Source organism: Tachysurus fulvidraco, chromosome 1 (assembly GCF_022655615.1).
Source record: "Tachysurus fulvidraco isolate hzauxx_2018 chromosome 1, HZAU_PFXX_2.0, whole genome shotgun sequence".
NCBI lineage: Eukaryota > Metazoa > Chordata > Actinopteri > Siluriformes > Bagridae > Tachysurus > Tachysurus fulvidraco.
Window position 1 is genome coordinate 47084023 of NC_062518.1, and position 24831 is coordinate 47108853.

Sequence of the window (24831 nt, forward strand, 5' to 3'; positions counted from 1 at the left end):
TCCCTTTCTCCACTCCTCTATCTGCCATCGCCATCTATTTCCTCCACCATTTCCTTCATCCCCCATCATTTGCTTTCTTCATTCCCGTGTCTGCTGTCTGCTTACACTTCCCCCATTCCTCCACCAGCTTCTCCCATCCTTTTGCCTCTGCCATCTTCTTTCTCTCTCTTTCCATCCTTACCTTTATCCCTCCTCTTTTGTATATCATTCACTTTCTTTCTTCTTTCTGTCTCTCGGGCTGCTTTTTTCCACCTGTCCATTTTTTCCTGCTTTTTTTCAAATTCTTCAGTTATTCTTCCCATCATGTTCCTCCATACCTTCATCCACCTTTGATCCACTTTTTTGATCCATTCATACCTTTTGTGAATCCTTTCATCCTTTTCCCTGTTCCCTTCATCCTTTCATTTTTTACCTTGTAGTTTAGATGTATATGCATCAAGTAGCCTTCAGTAGTATGTCTGCAATTATTGTAGAATTTTCACACACTTTGTATTTTAATCTCTCTCTCTCTCTCTCTCTCTCTCTCTCTCTCTCTCTCTCTCTCTCTCTTTCCTCTAGCTCTCTTTCCACTGATCAGGGTCTTAACCTGATGGAAACCTTGGCTAAGAGAGCAAACCTGCGTGTAACCGACTTCCTCCAGCTCTCGTAAGAACACACACGCACAAAGTGGGCAAATATCGCCTATAATCAACATATTTTAGTGTGTGTGTGTGTGTGTGTGTGTGTGTGTGTGTGTGTGTGTTGCAGTAAGAGTCAGTGTGTGGGGGTGAAAATCACATTTCTGTTTGGACTGATTGTTCATTTTAAAAGTTGCACTGTGTAACTGCATTTGACCTATAGGAATATTGACTGTGTGTGTGTGTGTTAGAGAGAGAGAGAGAGAGAGAGAGAGAGAGAGAGAGAGAGAGTTTGATATAAAATAGAAAGTGTGTAGGTGTGTGTTATTTTTTAACCTCCCTCTTGGTGGCTTGATTAGCGAGTGTTTCATAATGAGACTGAAAGCTCTGGACTCTGGATTCCAGACTCGTTTTTTTTTTCTTATCTTTTTTTTTTAACCGAAAACTGATGTCCAAGATTTATTGTGCAGATTTATTCTCATCACATATACATCTCTATCTGCTGTCCATCTTACATCTGTTCTTCTGTTCACTGACCTCAGGCCACAGTCAAATTCCTCCCTCACCTCCCTCACCTCCCTGAGCCCCTCCCTCACCCTGAGCCCCTCCCTCACCCTGAGCCCCTCCCTCACCCTGAGCCCCTCCCTCACTCTGAACACCTCCCTCACCTCCCTCACCCTGAACCCCTCCCTCACCCTGAGCCCCTCCCTCACCCTGAACACCTCCCTCACCTCCCTCACCCTGAGCTCCTCCCTCACCCTGAGCCCCTCCCTCACCCTGAGCCCCTCCCTCACCCTGAGCCCCTCCCTCACCCTGAGCTCCTCCCTCACCCTGAGCTCCTCTCTCACTCTGAACACCTCTCTCATCCTGAACTCCTCCCTCACCCTGAGCTCCTCCCTCACCCTGAGCCCCTCCCTCACCCTGAGCTCCTCCCTCACCCTGAGCTCCTCTCTCACCCTGAACACCTCCCTCACCCTGAGCTCCTCCCTCACCCTGAACACCTCCCTCACCCTGAACACCTCCCTCACCCTGAACACCTCCCTCACCCTGAGCTCCTCCCTCACCCTGAGCTCCTCCCTCACCCTGAACACCTCCCTCACCCTGAACACCTCCCTCACCCTGAACACCCTCCTCACCCTGAACACCCTCCTCACCCTGAGCTCCTCCCTCACCCTGAGCTCCTCCCTCACCCTGAGCTCCTCCCTCACCCTGAACACCCCCCTCACCCTGAACACCTCCATACCTTCATCACCTTCCTCACTCTGAACACCTCCCTCACCCTGAACACCTCAATTACCTTCATCACCTCCCTCACCCTGAACACCTCCATTACCTTCATCACCTCCCTCACCCTGAACACCTCCCTCACCCTGAATACCTCCAACACCTCCATCACCCCAAAAACCTCCATCACGTCCATCACCCTGAACACCTCCATCACCTCCATAACCTTGAACACCTCCATCACCCTGAAATCCTCCATCACCTTTGTCACCATTAACACCTCTATCACCTTTGTTACCATGAACACCTTCATGACATGTAGCTCAATTTATGGCTGTAGTTTAGCTTCCCAGAGCCAAAATATATTTTAACATTTGCCTCCAAAGCATACTTTTGCAAGAAGGGTTTACATTCATTTATTCATCATCTTCTACCGATTATCCGAAATTCTCGGGTCACGGGGAGCCTGTGCCTATCTCAGGCGTCATCGGGCATCGAGGCAGGATACACCCTGGACAGAGTGCCAACCCATCACAGGGCACACACACTCTCATTCACACACACTCTCACACACTACGGACAATTTTCCAGAGATGCCAATCAACCTACCTATGTATGTCTTTGGACGGGGGAGGAAACCGGAGTACCCGGAGGAAACCCCCGAGGCATGGGGAGAACATGCAAACTCCACACACACAAGGCGGAGGCAGGAATCGAACCCCCAACTCTGCAGGTGTGAGGCGAACGTGCTAACCACTAAGCCACCGTGACCCCTAGGGTTTACATTTGCTTGCTAATTGTTTCTTCCAAAGCTAGCTTATGTTAGTCAACGTTTCCTCAGAGCTTTATCTTTTCCTTACATTCTTTCAGTAGGCAAGAGCTCACTCTGAAGGTTAGCTTTCACTTCAAGGTCAGACTTTCATTCCAAGAGTTTGCTTTCACTCCAAGGATTAGCATTCACTCTTAGTGTTAGCTTTCACTCTCTAGATTAGCTGTCACTCACTAGTACTACTTTGCTGGTCTGTCTCAGCTCTTTAGCTCCCATGTTCATGCATTTGTATATCAGTGGACGTGGTAGATCAGTGTTGAAGGTGTCGGACTACTGATTGGAAAGTTCAAATCCCAGGTACACCAAGCTGCCACTCCTGGACCCCTGAGAAGGACCCTTAACTCTTAATTGCTCAGATTAGATAAAAGCCACTTTGTATAAGGGGCGTCTGGCAAATTCTGTGTATACATCATGCACACATTGGGATAGTGATTTTTTTCTATTTTATATGATGATATATATGAAAACCCTTGTTTTCATCAGACCATCACAGGTGCACATGCTTCTCTAAAATTCCCCTAGAGGGTTAGAGCTTAAATAAAGTAGCCTAGACTAGCAACACATTCAGTAGAAGCTAGCAGCAGAGCTACTGTATGTAAGTGTGTGTTCGCTTAGCAGTAAGCGTGAGCTCAGATCAGAATAGCCTGAGGATCTGAGGATGTTAACATAAGACAGTGAAAGCCAGGGAAGGTCAATAGAAGTTAAATGCAGGGATGGTGCAGTCAAGCTGGCACATGTCCAGAGAGTGTTATCTTAGCCAGTAAAGGTTATCACAGATCTGTAAAGGCTTCAGCAGTACTGGTTTGAGCTGCTGGTGTAGCATAATGGATCTTAGCATAGGCTGTGTGTGTTTCGCTCTCGGGTATAAACAACTCAACCAGGCTAAGATTTCTCCATTCGTTTCTCCTCTGTTGATTAAGAGTGATGACGGACATGTGTGGAATGTTGATTTTTAGTTTTACCGGTGGAAAATCTATTTATTTGGCCCAGATATGTATGAAGTGCAACATTCCTGACATGACCTGCTTCGTAGGAACTTTTACGGAGGTGTACGACGGAGGTTGTGGCTACATGAGTCATAGGATTTTTTTAACCGAAAGAAACATCAGAAATGTGGTAAAGGGCAAAGCAATGGCTTATGGCTAGGGAAGAAATATTTTTGCGCATCTAAGATTAGATTTGGCTTCACGCGTAATAAAGGTACGTACGTATATGTTATGTAAGCCAATTGTTAAGCTGGTGGACCTTTCTGATAGCTTCTTCTGCTTGGTCCTGGTCCTTGGCCTATACATATTAAAGAGCCTCTTATCCTTTATACACATTCCTAGGTTTGTCTTGTGCCTTTGTAAAGCCTTTCCCATTCCAGAATATCTAAGCCATTTCCTGCATTTGTTCATTCCTCACTCCTAATTTACTCATTTCCTAGATTCCTGTGTACCTTGCTTCTCTGTTTGCTGCCGTTCCAGTTATTTCCTGGCTTTGACCTCAGCCCGGCTTTCAGACAATGATTATGGATTTGCCTCTCATTACCATGGCTGCCTTTGCTTTTGATCAAGCTGCCTGCTCTGACAGCATTCTTTAGAAAGGTCTACATAAAAAAGGAGTCTGCAATTACGTCCCTTCTGCCTTGGGCTCACTTCTGAGATCCGTACTGTCATTCTTGACCTATTGCCAGACAGACAGACACAAAAGTAGAACGTCTGAATTAAACCAGGGACGTATTATTAAGTGAGAGGGTGAGGCCTTCCAGGATTTTATTAGAACTATGCCTGTTAGTTTGTCCATTTTAAATAATAAGAGCACTAGTAGAGGAGGGGCAACAGAGGTGGAACGAGCACTTCGAGACTTTATGGACAATTAGAATAATGGTTTAATGTGGCATATTTGAAGGTAGGAGGTGTTGAGTTTGATTTAACAGATGATGGGTTGAGAAGGTGTTGGGTCTGAAAGTTCTCTGACCCATTTGACCCATCCAAAGTGGACACACACAGCAGTGAACACACACACACACTGTGAACACATACCCGGAGCAGTGGGCAGCCATTTATGCTGCGGCGCCCGGGGAGCAGTTGGGGGGCTTTGGTGTCTTGCTCAAGGGCACCTCAGTCTTGGCCGGCCCAAGACTCGAACCCACAACCTTAGGATTACGAGTCAGACTCTCTAACCATTAGGCCACGACTTGCCTAAGACTTAAAGAGAATTGGGTCGGTATATGGGGGAATTCTTTTCCTGAAGATCTGTAGTAATCTGGGCATTAACTCATGATATAATTTTACTACCCCAGGCAACATGCCTTGCTAATGACTATTTGCTCTGGTCTGCTGAAGCCATTACTGACCTCTTGTACCAACATGTATTGGCTGTATGCTAGTAGGTAACAGAACTGAAAGGAAGAAGAAGGGGAAAGCTTTTTGGGGGGAAAAGGGTGTAAGATGGCAGTAGACCAATACTGGTGGTGCTTAGAGACAGAGCAGGAGTGTAATGCTCAAGAACACAAAGAGATAAGAAAGGCAAGGAGTCAATGTATTGGTTTGTACACTAACAGTATGTTTGTTCTTTGATTCTGTGTGAGACAAGTAGCCAGTGTAACTGATGAAGTACATGAGTAATGTGTGCTGGATGTTTGTTTTGTGCAACACAAAAGCTGATTTATGAATATGACTGCAACACCCATGACATTCACTCAATTCTTTCCAGGATGTTAGATCGACATCAGGAAGCATTACACCATGAATATTAAAGACTGAGTGAGTTAGCAAGTGGAAATGTCCATGGAAAAACAATGCTTGTTTGTAGCTGCATTGATGTACACTTGCTAGAACCTTACAACAAAACAGATATACACATGATCCTGTTTTTTTTTGTGGTCAAGTATCAAGTATACATAACGACCTTCTGTCAACAATGCCCTGTGTCCTCTGGCTAATCAGGCTTGCTTACCCTTAGCCCTAGCTTTGCCAGCAGCGAACATGCTAAGACTCTGTCCTCTTTGTTTAGTCCGAGGGTAGACTCGAAAGTTTCTGGGTTACTCATCAGAAGGTTGGGGGTTCCATCCACAGTACCACAAAGCTGCCACTGTCAGGGCCTTGATCACGACTCTTAACATTCTCTATTCCAGCAAATGTCGTATCATAGCTGGCCATCATCTCTAAACCCAGCTTTCTAACTAGCTAGGATATCTGGAGAAAAGAATCTCGATTCATGACTTCAACTTCCTTGATGTCGCTTTGCCCGCTTCCCTCTCTCTGATCAGCAGAAGTCTGTCAGGAAAGTATTTTCCCCATTACTTAACAACTGAAAAAAGAAAGAAAAGAAAGCAACATTTACATGTTCTACATAATACAGATCTTAGCACTCAAAAAAATCATATAGAGCATTTTAACCAGATCTGCAAAAAAGAAGGGAATTACAGTAATCTAAGCATGAGGTTATGAAAGCAGGAACAATGATTTCAGCATCATTCAGACTATATTTTCTCACAGACGTATGTCCATGAGTGCACAAAATGATCACTAATTTGGCTGAATTCTGTTCTTATAGCTAATGTGTCATTATGGGTTATTACTAACACACACAAAATAAAGACTTTACACTAGTTTGAAGTTCTGGAAGAGAAACTCCAGACTTGATGTATAAGTTCATACATGGTCCAACCAGCTGGGGGAGTGATGTACCCACTCAAACACACACACACACACACACACACACACACACACACACACACACACACACACACGCATGCATCTCCACACAGGCGACTGTTTCAGCATCTCCCACGCACCTTTAATACACACAGGAGCAAACACTTTCCACCAACATCCTCCATTGCTCTGCAATATTGCCAAAGCAATTACAAGGTGATAACATCTATAAGAGCAATGCTAATAATGCTACTAATAATAACAAAGCATGTATAACAAGAACACTTTCCATCTCTCTCCCCCTACACACACGCCGGTTTGCTCTCACTCTGCATTAGCACGCTGTATGAAGCCAGGGATGTGACATTTCACAGGTTCAGTAGGTTATCTCTGAGGATGGCAGCATGAGCGAGAGAGTGCTGCGTTCATGTGCTTCCGAGGCAAACGTTTTATAATGCTGACACACCGCCATGAATAGACAGTCTAGGCAATGTTAGCACAGAGGCAGGCTAGACTAGCAGCAGGGTTAGAGTCAGTTTAGGCTTAAAAAGAAAAAAAAAAGATTTGAGAAAGTGTTTGCTAAGATTGAACTTATTTAGGCTCCCTATTCTGCTAGCATAAAAGCTATAGTGGCTCTGTGGGGGTTAGATCAAGCAAAGGAATGGCTGGAATTGTGGCTTTGACATGGCTGTGCTAGCACCAGTTCAGGCTAATTTAGGGCTAGTAAAGGCTACAGCAAACCAGTAAAGGCTGAGGCTAATAGATTAGCGTTGTTCAGTAGAATTGAACGCCAAGCCAGTTTTGCAAAGAAGCAAAGCACACATTAGGAGGAAGTCAAACAATAAAGACAATCACTGCTACCTAAGAGACAGGAGATGCTAAAATAGGTCATAAAATCTTAGCCTAAAGGCAGGTAACAAAAATGGTTAATAAAGAGCAACGCTACAGCAAAGACCAGCCTTTTAGTAAACAAGGGAAATAGAGTTTTCTACAACTCAATAAATTCTGAGACAAGACAGTAGTCCATTGTTAAAAGCGCCATACAAATAAAATTGAATTGAATTGAAGTAGATTAGTCACTGCTAGTAAAAAGCCAAGAGGAGCTAAGCTAGATTGAGTGAAGGCTAATAAACAGCAGCACATACAGTAAACCCAGGTATTAAAAAAAAGACTATCAAATGAGCAGCTTAGGGTAAAATAGGGCTAGTAAAGAAGAGTGATTTCTAGGCTACTAGAGTTGTGAAGGCAAAATCAGACCACTGGAGATTAAGGCTAATGTGCTAAATGGTAGGTGAAGACAGGACTAACCTAAGGAAGGATGTATAAAGGCTAAGATAAGATAAGATCATTTCTCTGTTACAGCGGCGAAGAGAAAGAAATGCAAATAATTAAAAGAATAAAGACATAATATAATATACAGTATATACAAAACATAATGTATAAATACAGAGAAGAAAAAAGAGACCACGAGAAAGTAGTTACGCTAACAGACATATTGAACGTTGTCGTGTGTGTCGTTTAAAATACTTTGTTATTGTTTATTATTACAGTGAAACAGTCATAACAGTGTGTAATTATGGTGACTGGTTCACTGGGAGCAGTTTTGGTTGTAAAGTCTAATAGCAGCAGGGAGAAAAGAGCGTCCGTGTCGCTCCTTCAGACACTTAGGATGTAACAGTCTGCCACTGAAGGAGCTTTCATACAGGGGGTGAGAGTCGTTCTGCAGCAATGAGGATAGTTCTGCTACCATCCAACTTTCTCCCACCTCCTGTACAGTGTCCAGAGGAATCCCTAGGACTGAGCTGGCCTTCCTGATCAGCTTGTCCAGTCTCTTCTACTGCACCAGGATACCACACCATAGAATATGGCTGAGGCACAGACTCAAAAAAAGGTCTTTAGTAGCTCTCGCTGCACTCCAAAAGACCTTAATCTCCTCAGCAGAAAGAGTTTAATAAGCCCTTTCCTATAGATTGCCTCAGTGTTGTAGGTCCAGTCCAGTTTACTGTTCAGGTGAACACCCAGGTATTTGTAAGAGTCCACTCTCACGATGTCCTTTCCCTGAATGTTCACCAGTGGTCATGAAGCACATGTCATGTAAAATATTTATGTAAAAATGATGTGAAAAGCTAGCAAAAGACGGAAGATATTGTAATAGGAGCAATAGAGTCAAGCAGAGAACTGGTTTATGCTGGTATAGTGAAAAGTTAGCAGAATAATATTCACTCTTCTGAGGTTATGAAGTCTAGCATAGTGCTAGTACAGAGCTTATAACCAGGTGTTAATTGTGCACGAGTGTGTGCACACTGTGTGTGTGTGTGTGTGTGTGTGTGTGTGTGTGTGTGTGTGTGTGCGCGAGACAGAGAGTAGGCATGAAGAGAAGTGAATTGTTTCCCTGAACTTTGGGATCTCTCTATCCTTGGCGGTGTTTGAGGAGGCGGAGGCGAAAATGGGGCGGAGTCAGCGATGGTGGACCTTTCCCTCTGAGAGAAAGTAGAAGCGGAGACTTTATAAAAATCAGTGTTGAGTGTGAGTCAGGAGGCTGAAAGGTTTCACCTCTCACCTTCCTCAGACGTGTGAATGGGATTTTCTGTAGTGACAGATTTATTCTCTCTCTCTCTCTCTCTCTCTCTCTCTCTCTCTCTCTCTCTCTCTCTCTCTCTCTCTCTCTCTCTCTCTCTCTCTCTATGTCTGTTCTTCAGTGTGCTCTTTGTGCTTTTCCCCCCACACAACTCTTGAGTAGCTGCAGTGCTCGTTCTTGCCTATACTTTTTGTCTGTCTGTCTGTCTGGGCATCATGTCCATGCCCAAGTCTTTTATTTCTCTGACCTCTGACTACTACAGTTTCAAACATCCTACACTTTATATATATTTATATATTTGTACACACACATACAAACAACCACACACACACACACACACACACACACACACACACACACACACACACATTTCAGGAATTAAGAGCTAGTCTACTGAGACTTTGTTCTCTGTCTTGTTCAGGGTTCTTGGTCCTGCTGTAACATTCAGAGTGAAGCCCAACGCTGGGAACATCACCACAGCACTGCTGGCCCGAGTGGCAGGTACACACACGCACGCACACACGCGCACACGCACACACACACACACACACACACACACACATATATAGTGTATGTGTGTAACATAAAGATGGTGGAGTTGATGATGATGATGGTGATGAAGGTGGTGGTGGTGGTGATGATGATGTATAGTATAAGGCTTGTGTTTATTTTACTGCAGTCAGCGCATCACTGTAATAATTTGCTATGAAACTTTACTACTTAGTTGTTAACTGTGTGTGTGTGTGTGTGTGTGTGTGTGTGTGTGTGTGTGTGTGTGTGTGTGTGTGTGTGTGTTTAAGAGCCTAGTGGAGTGTGTAGATAGAGGTAATGGCTGGCCTAGTCAAACTAAAATGTCAGACAAAATGTTAAGTCAACATCATCAGCCTCCCGCTCGCCTCCCAGAAATTATGAATGATGAGCGTCTGCGCTTTCGAATGCTAATTCCTCACTTTCCTCCACACTGTCTTTGCTTTAACACCTTATTACAGCACCTGTGCTTCATCTCCTCTTCCTCACCTCTTAGAGGAACACAATCTTTATCTTATTTAACAAATGAGATACTTTTTTTGACTTTTTTTTTGTAACTACAGTACCATGATGTCTGGAATCATCTAATAGTACTTTCTCATAGGTTGTTTTTCTTCTTCTTATAGCACAGCAGTTTAAACAACTCTAATGACGGTGATTATTGTTGGTGGTGGTGATGGTGTTGAGGATGGTGAGGGTGATGGGGAGAATTGTGATGATGATGATGATGATGGTGATGATGATGATGATGATGATGGTGAGAATTGTTGTGATGGTGAGAATTGTTGTGATGGTGATGATGATGGTGAGAATTGCTGTGATGATGGTGATGATGATGGTGAGAAATTGTTGTGATGGTGAGAATTGTTGTGATGGTGATGATGATGGTGAGATTTGTGATGATGATGATGATGATGATGATGGTGAGAATTGTTGTGATGGTGATGATGATGGTGAGATTTGTGATGATGATGATGATGATGATGATGATGGTGAGAATTGTTGTGATGGTGAGAATTGTTGTGATGGTGATGATGATGGTGAGAATTGCTGTGATGGTGATGATGATGATGATGATGATGATGATGATGGTGAGAATTGCTGTGATGATGATGATGATGGTGATGATGATGATGGTGAGAATTGTTGTGATGGTGATGATGATGATGGTGAGAATTGTTGTGATGGTGATGATGATGGTGAGAATTGCTGTGATGATGATAGTGATGATGATGATGGTGAGAATTGTTATGATGGTAAGAATTGCTGTGATGATGATGATGACGATGACGATGATGATGATGATGGTGAGAATTGATGATGGTGATGATGATGGTGAGAATTGATGATGGTGATGATGATGGTGAGAATTGATGATGGTTGTGGTGATGGTGAGAATTGATGATGGTGATGATGATGGTGAGAATTGATGATGGTGATGATGATGGTGAGAATTGATGATGGTGATGATGATGGTGAGAATTGATGATGGTGATGATGATGGTGAGAATTGATGATGGTGATGATGATGGTGAGAATTGATGATGGTTGTGGTGACTATTTTAAATCGTGTTTAAAGCTACATATAGTTATAGATTTCAGAATGTCATATTTGGCTCCTCTGTATTTCCAGCTCATCCCAGTCCATAGTTTAGCTGAAGTTCAGACACTTTTCAGACTTTATGATGGTGATCAATGGAAACTCAGTTGCTAAACTGTTCTACTGATGAAATGGTTGTCAGTTCAAATCCCAGGCTGGACAGAGAGCTATTGAGCCCTTAAGCAAGTGGCCTGAACCCTGAAGCTCTCAGACCGGCTTCTGCCTCAGCTGTACGTCTCTCAGGATAAAAGCCTCTGCCAAATGAATAAATGTAAAAGTAAAAGCAGGTGGAAAAACCTGCGCTCCTGTCTGCTTCCCCCTCCCCCGTGTCTCTCTCTAATTGGAATAGAACGACGGTGGAGTGTCTCACTGTGAGATTAGCATGAATCTTTTTCAGACACACACCACACACACTCACACACACACACTCACACACACACACACACACACACACACACGCACAGTTGACCTTCACTCCAGCAAACACTTGTCAAAATGCCAGGCGTAATTACGTGGGCCTCTCCAGCTAAACTAATGGCCAACATCCACCTGACTCGCATTGAATCACTGCTTTCCTGTGTGTGTGTGTGTGTGTGTGTGTGTGTGTGTGTGTGTGTGTGTGTGTGTGTGTGTGTGTGTGTGTGAGAGTGAGGGGGTAGTATTTTTATGGTTACAATCAATTCAGTTCTGATTATCTGATATGATCTCTTATCACTTGTTGCAAAATTCCTTGCTTAGAGCTATTTAACCGAGACTGACACACACAGAGACCACGCCTCCTTCACTGAGACTGACACACACAGAGACCACGCCTCCTTCACTGAGACTGACACACACACACAGAGACCACGCCTCCTTCACTGAGACTGACACACACAGAGACCACGCCTCCTTCACTGAGACTGACACACACAGAGACCACGCCTCCTTCACTGAGACTGACACACACAGAGACCACGCCTCCTTCACTGAGACTGACACACACAGAGACCACGCCTCCTTCACTGAGACTGACACACACAGAGACCACGCCTCCTTCACTGAGACTGACACACACAGAGGCCACGCCTCCTTCACTGAGACTGATACACACAGAGACCACGCCTCCTTCACTGAGACTGATACACACAGAGACCACGCCTCCTTCACTGAGACTGATACACACAGAGACCACGCCTCCTTCACTGAGACTGACACACACAGAGACCACGCCTCCTTCACTGAGACTGACACACACAGAGACCACACCTCCTTCACTGAGACTGACACACACAGAGGCCACGCCTCCTTCACTGAGACTGACACACACACAGACCACACCTCCTTCACTGAGACTGACACACACACACACAGAGACCACACCTCCTTCACTGAGACTGACACACACACACAGAGACCACGCCTCCTTCACTGAGACTGACACACACACACACAGAGACCACACCTCCTTCACTGAGACTGACACACACACACAGAGACCACGCCTCCTTCACTGAGACTGACACACACACACAGACCACACCTCCTTCACTGAGACTGACACACACACACAGAGACCACGCCTCCTTCACTGAGACTGACACACACACACAGAGACCACGCCTCCTTCACTGAGACTGACACACACAGAGGCCACGCCTCCTTCACTGAGACTGACACACACAGAGACCACGCCTCCTTCACTGAGACTGACACACACAGAGACCACACCTCCTTTAATGAGACTGACACACACAGAGGCCACACCTCCTTTAATGAGACTGACACACACAGAGGCCATATCTAGTTGTACATATCTAGTATTTTTATGTCTCTTTGCAGTCGTGTGTTTGTGTGTGTGTTTCTATGTGTCTGTTTGTGTGTTTGTGTGTGTGTGTGTTTCTGTGTGTGACTGTGTTTCTGTGCGTGTTTCTGTGTGTGTTTGTGTTTCTGTGTGTGTGTGTGTGTTTCTGTGTGTGTGTGTGTGTGTGTCTGTGTGTGTGTTTCTGTGTGTGTGTGTGTGTGTTTCTCTCTGTATGTATGTGTGTTTCTGTGTGTTTCTGTGTGTTCACGCTGCTATGAGACCCTGAGCTGACTCTGATTAGGCCCCAGGCTGTGTAGTTCGTGCCGAAGTGAAATCCAGGCTCTGATTACGTGTGATGTCGAGGTGACCTGCCTCGTCTCTGTATGTGGTCTGTGCTTCGTGAGGTCTTTTTTAAACACAGAGTCCTAGACGGTCGAAGAGGAAACTCAATGTGTGTGTGTGTGTGTGTAAGCAGGTGTGTGAGTATTGTGTGTGTGTGTGTGTGTAGCCTGTAATTACCTTACATAACCTCCTTTGGCTATTTTACTGGAGCTATGAGGATAATGGAACTAAAAATAAAAAGTTGTCTCACTTTATAGTTTGTATTCTGAAGCTCTGTGCTGGAACATTACTCCGGCCGTCAGCTCGGGCAACCCAGACACACACGGTACAGCATCACACTGATTCCAGGACCAAGAAAATAAAACTGCTTCCATTACACACACACACGCACACACACACACACACACACACACACACACACACACACACACACACACACACACACACCTGGGTTTAGATGTAATTCAACAGCAAAGATTAAACCTCTTCAGTCTGTGTTTTCTCTCAGGTTTAAAGGTTAGTGTGTGTTTTCATGCCGCTGTTTCCTCCACAGTTCAGACGCTGCTACTAAAAGAATGTAGGAGGTGATCTGAATGTCGTCGTAATCAGGAGCACAGCGGATCTATCCCAGTCCGTCTGTAAGCCGACTCTGAAACCTCTTAGAGTCACTGACCTGATGCTGCTGTTTAGAGTCAGTGCTCGGTGTTCAATTACAGGCAGTACTCTGATACTGGTGTTTAGAGGCAGTGTTCTTTTTTTAGTTCAGTGCTCACATACCTCTCTTTAGAGGCAGTGCTCTGGTTTATTTTTAGAGGCAGTGCCCCGGTTTATTTTAGAGGCAGTTTTCTGGTTTATATCTAGAGACTGTGCCCGGTTTATTTTTAGAGGCAGTGCTCTGGTTTATTCTTAGAGGCAGTGCCCCGGTTTATTTTTAGAGGCAGTTCTCTGGTTTATATCTAGAGACAGTGCCCGGTTTATTTTTAGAGGCAGTGCTCTGGTTTATTCTTAGAGGCAGTGCTCTGGTTTATTCTTAGAGGCAGTGCTCTTTTTGGGTTTAGAGTTAGTGCTGTTTTATCTGTTTAGAGGCAGTACCCAGATACTGGTGTTTAGAGGCAGTGCTCACATACCTCTGCTTATAGACAGTGCTCTGATTTATTTTTAGAGGCAGTTCTTTTTGAGTTTAGAGTTAGTGCTGTTTTATCTGTTTAGAGGCAGCGCTCTGGTTTATACCTAGAGACAGTGCCCTGTTTATTTTTAGAGGCAGTTCTCTGGTTTATTTTTAGAGGCAGTGCTCTTTTTGAGTTTAGAGTTAGTGCTGTTTTATCTGTTTAGAGGCAGTACCCAGATACTGGTGTTTAGGGGCAGTGCTCTTTTTTATCTGTTTAGAGGCAGTGCTCACATACCTCTGTTTATAGACGGTGCCCGGTTTATTTTTAGAGGCAGTGCTCTGGTTTATATCTAGAGACAGCGCCCTGTTTATTTTTAGAGGCAGTGCTCTGGTTTATATCTAGAGACAGTGCCCGGTTTATTTTTAGAGGCAATGCTCTGGTTTATATCTAGAGACAGTGCCTTGTTTATTTTTAGAGGCAGTGCTCTGGTTTATTTTTAGAGATTTTTCTGGTTACTCTTTTTGAGTTTAGAGTTAGTGCTGTTTTATCTGTTTAGAGGCAGTGCTCTCATACCTCTGTTTATAGGCCGTGCTTTGGTCTATTCTTAGTTGCAGTGCTCTGGTTTATTTTTAGAGGCAGTGCTCTTTTTTCAGTTTAGAGGCAGTGCTCTGATCAGAGAAAAATCCTTGCTCATGATTAATTGAAAAAAAAAACAGACAAAAAATGTCTCAGTTGCAGCGAAAACATATAACATCAGTCACAGTGATGTCACAGTTCCATTTCTCATGTTAGCATGTTAGCATGTGTGGGTGTCGCTTAACAGTATTAGCTACTGTAATACACCCTCGTCCACAGGACACTAGAATCTCCATACACACAAATGAAAAGAATTTAAACTGATTTTTTTTAAAGAATTTCACACCTCAATAATCTAAACCCAAACAATGAATGATCTTTGTTGAATATTTTATTAGACGAGCACTCATGCAGGAAGCTAGCGCAGCTGTTCCAGATGAACACGATGTACGATTCAGTTCAGTACAGTAAGCTAGCGACAGACTCTGGCACACAAGCAGTGCTAACAGAGCTTGTGTGTGTGTGTGTGTGTGTGTGTGTGTGTGTGTGTGTGTGTGTGTGTGTGTGTGTTGGACAATCCTCTAACACACTTCCTGAATCGATGCAGATTTGGGCGAGGACGTGGTGAGCAGTCACACAGTCTTTGCTAACAGACAGGGATTAGCGGAGGCAGGCGTTGTTTTCGTTTGCTAATTCCCTCTCTAGGGAAACGGAGCTGAATAATAATATCAAGTGCATGAATGTGAAATGGTCGATAAAAGCGAGAGAGATTAAGAAGAGTGACAAACATGACAGCTTGTCAGCGAGACACAGAAGCTATGAGCTAACAAACTGAGGCTGCAGTTTTAGTGAGCGGTCGCTGTATTGTCCGGGGAGAGGCGACGGGCACGCGGAACCTGTTTAGAACCTGTTTAAGTCCAACATACTGCACAGGATCATTACAATTTGTTCACATTGTACAGAAAAAATGTAAGAAAATCCAGCATTTAATATTTAAGCAATTGTCTAGAGGCAGTGCTCTGATTCATTTATGTAAAGGCAATTCTCTGATTCTTCTGTTCACGTCTGAGCCTGAGTTAGGTTTTACAGGCAGTGCTCTGATTTATCTGAGTTAGAGGCAGTGCTCTGATTCCTCTGTTTGAGTCTGAGTTAGGTTTTACAGGCAGTGCTCTGATTCCTCTGTTTGAGTCTGAGTTAGGTTTTACAGGCAGTGCTCTGATTCCTCTGTTTGAGTCTGAGTTAGGTTTTACAGGCAGTGCTCTGATTTATCTGAGTTAGAGGCAGTGCTCTGATTCCTCTGTTTGAGTCTGAGTTAGGTTTTACAGGCAGTGCTCTGATTTATCTGAGTTAGAGGCAGTGCTCTGATTCCTCTGTTTGAGTCTGAGTTAGGTTTTACAGGCAGTGCTCTGATTTATCTGAGTTAGAGGCAGTGCTCTGATTCCTCTGTTTGAGTCTGAGTTAGGTTTTACACGCAGTGCTCTGATTTATCTGAGTTAGAGGCAGTGCTCTGATTCCTCTGTTTGAGTCTGAGTTAGGTTTTACATGCAGTGCTCTGATTTATCTGAGTTAGAGGCAGTGCTCTGATTCCTCTGTTTGAGTCTGAGTTAGGTTTTACAAGCAGTGCTCTGATTTATCTGAGTTAGAGGCAGTGCTCTGATTCCTCTGTTTGAGCCTGAGTTAGGTTTTACAAGCAGTGCTCTGATTTATCTGAGTTAGAGGCAGTGCTCTGATTCCTCTGTTTGAGTCTGAGTTAGGTTTTACAGGCAGTGCTCTGATTCCTCTGTTTGAGTCTGAGTTAGGTTTTACAGGCAGTGCTCTGATTTATCTGAGTTAGAGGCAGTGCTCCGATTCTTCTGTTTAGAGGCAGTGCTATAATTACTTTATGTGGAAGCAGTGCTCTCATACCTCTGTATAAATGCAATGTTCTAATTGCTCTGCATAGAGGCAGTGTTCTGATCCCCCTGCATAGAGGCAGTGTTCTGATCCCCCTGCATAGAGGCAGTGTTTTGATCCCCCTGCATAGAGGCAGTGTTCTGATCCCCCTGCATAGAGGCAGTGTTCTGATCCCCCTGCATAGAGGCAGTGTTCTGATCCCCCTGCATAGAGGCAGTGTTCTGATCCCCCTGCATAGAGGCAGTGTTCTGATCCCCCTGCTTAGAGGCAAGTGTTCTGATCCCCCTGCTTAGAGGCAGTGTTCTGATCCCCCTGCATAGAGGCAGTGTTCTGATCCCCCTGCATAGAGGCAGTGTTCTGATCCCCCTGCATAGAGGCAGTGTTCTGATCCCCCTGCATAGAGGCAGTGTTCTGATCCCCCTGCATAGAGGCAGTGTTCTGATCCCCCTGCTTAGAGGCAAGTGTTCTGATCCCCCTGCTTAGAGGCAGTGTTCTGATCCCCCTGCATAAAGGCAGTGTTCTGATCCCCCTGCATAGAGGCAGTGTTCTGATCCCCCTGCATAGAGGCAGTGTTCTGATCCCCCTGCTTAGAGGCAGTGTTCTGATCCCCCTGCTTAGAGGCAGTGTTCTGGGTGTTATATTACGCCTGTCAATCAACTGAACTCATTAGAATATTAGGACACACCCACTCAGCCTCTTTGTGTTCAGATGTTTGGATGTTTATCACATTTAATGTATTTCTGAAAAAAAAAAAATTCCATTATAGATCCACAGTCTAGTTGTCGCTGCAGCGCTCTCTGTGTGTGTGTGTGTGTGTGTGTGTGTGTGTGTGTGTGTGTGTGTGTGTGCGTGTGTGTGTGTGTGTTTGTGTCTGTGAGTTTTGTCTGTCTATAATGGCAGTGGTGCCCATAATGCCCCTGCTGAAAGCAGGCACACTCTGTTGCTGAATAGAGAGAGAGAGGAAAAAACAAAGGCGGACTCCGTGCACTTCAAAGCAGGCGGATGACATTTAGGGCCCTCGGTGTTCAAAGCTCCCTTTCTGCTTTTGTACTTCCCTCTTTGAATATAATTAATAATTTTCCTCTCTCAAAAAAAAAAAAAAAAAAAAAAACACAAGCGAGCAGGATTAGCATTCGTCCGATCTGAGCTTATTTTATTATGCACATGTTTTTAGTATTATTACATATTTTTTTAAAATCCTTTCTCCCTGATGTGTGCACTTTTTGCTGTAGTCTTATTGAAAATAAGCAACTTTGTCTTTTTCTTTAGTAAAAACACGGATAGAGAGATGAAAAGAGAGGAGCGCCGCTGTGTTCATACAAAGCTACGGCGCATTTTAGCTCCGGATTAGTGGACGATATTAAGCCACAGCTCCCACGTTCTTCACGTCAGCCCGTCTTTCTGGTGTACAAACTGAAGGGTTGGAGCTGTAATGTGTGTGAGGAAATAAAACCCTGCATGTGTTGCTGCTCTGGGAAATGAATCAGCGATGTGTGTGGAAGATGATTCTTTCCCTTATTCTGTCACTCGAATATGTCAGATTTATTTATTTATTTTTTTTTACTAATCTAAAGAACATGTTATTCTTTTTTATCCATATTCTATGAAAGTTCCTGTTCTTATTTATGTTACTCGGCTCTTTTTCCTCTCTTTTTGAGTTAGACTTCGGCTTTTGACATTCTGACCAATCAGGATGCAAAACTGTGCAATCATTTTAATCAATAGAAACAAATTGGATCCCTTGATGCTAATGCTAAAGCTAGCCGCGTCCCGATTTTACCTCAGCTTTTATTTTTTCTATTTAATTTACTTGTGTCTTCTTTTGTCACATTTTTTTCATGAATCATTTTTATGATTCATTTGGTTTTCATTTATATTTTCCGATTCATTTGGTTTGACAGCTTTGTTCAATTGTTTTGACTCAGAAGATATCACGTGTTCTGTGAACGTTCGAACGATTCATACGTTTTGAGATGATTCGTTTATTTTCACGCGAAAGAAGGATTTTCATAATTCATTCATTTTTAAAAGATTGACTTATTTCAAATGATTCATTTATTTTCATCTGATTCACTAATTGATTCATATTTCATGCAGTTTCACATGACTCATTCGTTTACAAAGGATTCGCTTATTTTCACATGATTCATTAGTTGTTTGAATTTATTTTCTCGGCCAATTATTTTCATTTGATTCACTTTAATTCTTTCATGATTCCTACAGTTACATGATTCATTCATTTTCATAATTCATTCCATGTTTTGTTGATATCCATTTGATTTGTTTAGCTTGTTATTTTAACATTCACTAATTGATTTACAAATTCTCAGATGATTCATATTTTTACGTGAAAAATGTTTTTTTTTCTGTTTCACTTGTTTTTATACACTTAATTTATTTTTACACGTCTCACTAATTGTTACATGATTCATTTATTTCCACGTGATTTTTTTCTTATATGATTCATTTATTTTCAGAGCATTAGTCTTTCTTCCCTGTTTGTTTTCCTACATGATTCGTTTATTAGTTGTTTCATGATTTGTTCATTTTTATAGGATTCATTCATCGGCACACGATTCACTTATTTTCAGAGCATTAATGTTTCATGTTTTGTTTATTTTCATTTGGTTTGTGTTATTTGTACATGACTCATGAATCTTCACCATTTTTGCTGCTTCTCTGGAGAGCTGAATTTTTAATTTGGGTCTCGGTTGAACTCTAAAAAGCAAAACCCATAATGGTATGTACACACACACACACACACACACACACACACACACACACACACAGTTGCATATATTATTTTTATAACAAGCCTGAAAACAGACTTAAAATACTTAATTTCTGTTTCGATTTCTATTTAGGTGACATGTTCTAGTTAGGTGACATATGACATGCACATGAATTAAAACTACTAAATAAACTAAATAAACTAAATAGACATCAAACTAAATAGACTGGCAACGCATTAAACCACACCGCGGTTTAAAACTAGCTAAGCTGCGTTCATCCAATCTTGCATTATTTTCACTTTACCTAAATGATTCCATTATGGAGAAATTTCCCCGGTTTAATTTTTAAAGCCTCGGGGGTTTCCTCCGGGTACTCCGGTTTCCTCCCCCGGTCCAAAGACATGCATGGTAGGTTGATTGGCATCTCTGGAAAATTGTCCGTAGTGTGTGTGTGTGTGTGTGTGAGTGAATAAGAGTGTGTGTGTGCCCTGTGATGGGTTGGCACTCCGTCCAGGGTGTATCCTGCCTCGATGCTCGATGACGCCTGAGATAGGCACAGGCTCCCCGTGACCCGAGAAGTTCGGATAAAGTGGTAGAAAATGAGTGAGTGAGTGTGAGTTTCTCACCTAAGTGTAAAAGTGTCACAGCGACTCCCACTATTCCCCTCCAAACCACCAGAGGGAGCCCTTACCTGAGTACTGAACACTTCTGGGTTCATGAAGCATCATTAGCGATTCATTAGTTTGCCCCACCTGTTTTTTTATCCTTTGGCCTGTTATTTAACCCACATCTTTAATAAACATCCACTAACCGATTCAACCTCAGCTGCTCCTGCCGCTTCATTACAAAAAGATTAGCTGGCTAACTAGCAAATAAATGCTAACATGCTAGATACACTCTTATTTTCTGTTTTTTTTTTTTTTGTGATCATTTGAAGCCACTGAGATCTTTTTAAACCTGATGAAAAGCATTTTCCTTGAGAGGAAAGCTAAATGTAACTACTATGTGGTTTATGTGTTGTTGTTGTTGTTGTTGTTGTTGTTGGTGTTCTTTGTGAGCAGAGACACACTACTGTCCTTACTGCATCGCTCACCATCGATCCACGCCTCAGTCCAAGCCCGCTGTGGGCGGGATTTGACATTTGATTGACAGGTAAAGCCGTGGCATCGACACAGGAGTAATAGTGATGCTACAGTAAATTGGCATCTTGGTCTTCATCACTATCAGTTCTCTGCATGATGCTTGTCACACGCTTCATGTCATCTAAAGTAATTCACAGGTTTATTTTTCATTAAAATCTGTTTTCCAGACGATTCGTTTTTCTTCACACGATTCATGAATTTTCACAATTTATTTATTTTTCACACGATTATCTAATTGTTTCGTGTCGCGTTTATTTTCACGATTCATTCAACACGACTTACGCTTTCCTAGGTGATTCGTTTTTATTTTCACGATTCATTCAACACGACTCATTCGTTCCTAGGTGATTCGTTTTTATTTACACGATTCATTCAACATGACTTACTCGTTCCTAGGTGAGTCATTTTTATTTTCACGATTCATTCAACACGACTCATTCGTTCCTAGGTGATTCGTTTTTATTTACACGATTCATTCAACATGACTTACTCGTTCCTAGGTGATTCGTTTTTATTTTCACGATTCATTCAACACGACTCATTCGTTCCTAGGTGATTCGTTTTTATTTACACGATTCATTCAACATGACTTACTCGTTCCTAGGTGATTCGTTTTTATTTTCACGATTCATTCAACACGACTCATTCGTTCCTAGGTGATTCGTTTTTATTTACACGATTCATGAATCTTCATATGGTTCACTTTTCATGGTTCACTTATGGTATAAATGTTTTTAGATTTGGTTTTCATTTCATTTTAATATCAATACACTTCTGATGATTTGAATATTTTCAGATGATTCACTTCTTTTTTTTTTTTCTTTTTTCAAAACAAGACAAAGAGACAGTGCAGGACAAAAGACAGCGCAAACACAAAATTCAAGACATTACACAAAAGACGTTACACAAAAACAGCACCAACCAGTGGAAATACTGTATGATCGATCGATATTGCGTGTGCGGAAACACCGGAATGAACATTAGTGTTATAGCAACAGTTACATGAGATACTTTAAAGTATTGTGCAAAACAGAAAACGACTGAAATTCAATTCAAGTTTATTTGTATAGCGCTTTTTACAACAGACATTGTCTCAAAGCAGCTTTGCAGAACATAAATATAGAGCAGAAGGTAAACATAAGGAATAATAAAAGAAAAAGAATTAATCATTGTACCAGCCCCCAACGTCCTCTGTGGGACGAAGCCTATGGACCCCCACTGAGCCGAGGCCGACTCTAAGAATCCTGAGACATCTCCAGTTAGACTCAGTGATAATAAGGAGAACCGAAGTCCATGATCCTTACACCAATACAACATTTATCTGACTGTATATTACAATCACACCCCCAGTGTCACCCATATGAGGATGGGGTTCCCCCTTGGGTCCGGTTCCTTTACCAATTTAAGGGAGTTTTTCCTTGCCACTGCTGCCTGAGTCACCTCAGACTTGCTCATAGGGGGATAAATACATACAGATTGTGAGACTGAAATGTGAGACAGCATGGAAACGAAACTGTTACACAGTCTGGTCGTGAGGGCCCGAATGATTCGGTACCTTTTTTTTTTCACAAATCATTAATTTTCATATGAGTAACTTATTTACACAGTATTGTGTTTCTTTTTCTCACATGATTTATTCATTTTCATATGATTTTGTTGTGGTATAATTCACTTATTTGCACTGATTCTAAAATCGTTTCATGAGCCGTACGATGCAAACGATTCATTTCGTTTTAACCGATTCAGTAAATGATTCAGTAATTGTTTAACCATTCATTTATTTTTACTTACGTTTTTCTTATTTCTATTGATTCAATCACATGCTTGTGATTGTTCTGTAAATAAAAGTCCTAGATTTAGTCTTAGATTTAATTCCCCAGACTCACATCGTTTTATATAATCAGTCAGATGGGTGTGGTCCTGGTGTCAGGTCTGAAGCAGTTCCACAGTCCATCCTTTAGCATGTCCCTGAAACGCTCCATCCTGAGCCATTCTTCACCTTCAACTTCCTGAAATCTGCAAATTTATCTCTGAACCAGTGTATATGGTTGCATCCTTCAGAAAAAACCCCAGAGAGAGGGAGAGATGAATTATGGATCAGTCCTAAGAGGGAGAATCTCTCTCCTCTGCTACTCGTCTGGAACTGGCTTCTTTAATCGATACAGCTCCCTGTCACAGGCCACATACCCAGCATGCACTGGGGCGTTGCATTATGACAACCTCCCTGTTCCTTTAGCCGTCAGCCCCAAAACTACTAAAGCTGCAATAGCCACAGGTGATAAGCTGATAAATCTAAACCCATCACACTAATAATACAACAATCCACAAACAACAACAATAACAATAGACATTAAATGATTTATTTATTATTTAATATCTATTATTATTATTATTATTATTATTATTATTATTATTATTATTATTATTTCACTAATTGTTTACAATTATTGTTTAGTGCAGAAGTGTTGATTAACGAGACTGTTGAGTGTGAGAGCTGGTGGTGTTGTGTTGAGTGCGATAGCTGGCGGTGTTGTGTTGAGTGCAATAGCTGGCGGTGTTGTGTTGAGTGCGATAGCTGGCGGTGTTGTGTGAGAAAGCTAGCGGTGTTGTGTGAGAGAGCTGGCGGTGTTGTGTTGAGTGCGAGAGCTGGCGGTGTTGTGTTGTGTGAGAGAGCTGGCGGTGTTGGATTCCCCTACACCTTCGTTGTCACATTTTTCAACTGTGGCAGCAGAAGAGATTTTACAACTCATCCAGTCCTGCAATCCTACCACCTGCCCATTGGATCCACTCCCTACCACTATGCTCCAGACCATCTCACAAGACCTCTTGCCCTTCATTTCCACTATCGTCAATAGATCCATAGCATCTGGTCAGGTACCAACTACTTTCAAGAGAGCAAGGGTTATTCCCATCCTAAAGAAACCTGCTCTGGATCCATCAGACATCAGTAACTACAGACCGGTATCACTTCTCTCATTTCTTTCAAAAATTCTTGAACGCATTGTCTATAATCAACTGTCTGTCTATCTCTCACAGAACAACCTCCAAGATCCCAAACAGTCTGGCTTTAAAGCAGCTCACTCTACAGAGACAGCCCTTTTGGATGTCTCTGAGAAGCTACATACTGCTAGATCAGCCAAACTATCATCCGTCCTTATCCTCCTTGACCTTTCAGCAGCGTTTGATACGGTCAACCACAAGACTCTCTTATCCTCCCTCAAGAGTCTTGGGATTTGCGGATCAGCTGGGGAATGGTTTGCCTCCTACCTGGAAGGACGCTCATATCAAGTAACATGGAGGGGAGTGACATCTGCTCCACGCAGACTCTCCACTGGCGTCCCACAGGGCTCAGTACTTGGTCCTCTTCTTTTCTCCTTGTATACTCACTCTCTTGGTGAAGTTATTTCATCACATGGGTTCTCTTACCACTGCTATGCTGATGATACACAACTTATCTTCTCTTTCCCACCCTCAGATGCCACAGCTTCTGACCGGATCTCAGCATGTCTGGCAGAAATTTCATCATGGATGACTGCTCATCAGTTAAAGCTCAATCCTAGCAAAACTGAACTGCTGTTCATCCCAGGTGATTCATCCCCAGGTCACGATCTTGCTATATCCTTGCACAACGATCTGATCTCCCCTTCAGCCACAGCTCGCAACCTTGGGGTAACCATGGACAATCAACTGTCCTTTTCCTCTCATGTTGCAAATGTGACTCGCTCATGTCGGTTTCTTCTCTACAACATTAGAAGGATTCGGCCATTTTTGTCCACACAGACTGCCCAGGTACTTGTTCAGTCTCTTGTCATTTCTAGACTGGATTACTGCAATGCACTGCTGGCAGGTCTACCTATGAACGCAATCCGTCCTCTGCAAATGATCCAAAATGCAGCTGCCCGGCTTGTTTTCAACCTGCCAAAGTTCTCGCATACCACCCCGCTACTGCGATCCCTCCACTGGCTTCCGGTAGCTGCACGCATCCGGTTCAAAACACTGATGCTGGCCTACAAAGCCAAAAATGGACCAGCCCCCTCTTACCTCAAAGCCCTCATCATTCCTCGCACTGCACCCCGCAACCTCCGATCTACCAGCACTGCTCGACTGGTTCCACCATCTCTCAGGGTAAGAGGCAAGTATACTACAAGACTCTTCTCTGTACTGGCACCAAGGTGGTGGAATGAACTTCCCATAGAGGTCCGGACAGCCGAGTCACTGGCTATTTTCAAGCGGCAGT

General features: G+C 43.0%; 1 protein-coding gene across 2 annotated transcripts in view; it reads left to right on the forward strand.

The window, feature by feature from the left end:
* Nucleotides 1-24831, forward strand: part of ptprn2 (protein tyrosine phosphatase receptor type N2) — a 202186-nt gene that overhangs the window by 66959 nt on the left and 110396 nt on the right. For both annotated transcript variants that reach the window (XM_047817727.1, XM_047817734.1), the window contains 2 exons: nucleotides 559-645; nucleotides 9311-9390. In XM_047817727.1, coding sequence (XP_047673683.1) covers nucleotides 559-645; nucleotides 9311-9390 — 167 coding nt within the window. The remainder of the gene's footprint in view (nucleotides 1-558; nucleotides 646-9310; nucleotides 9391-24831) is intronic.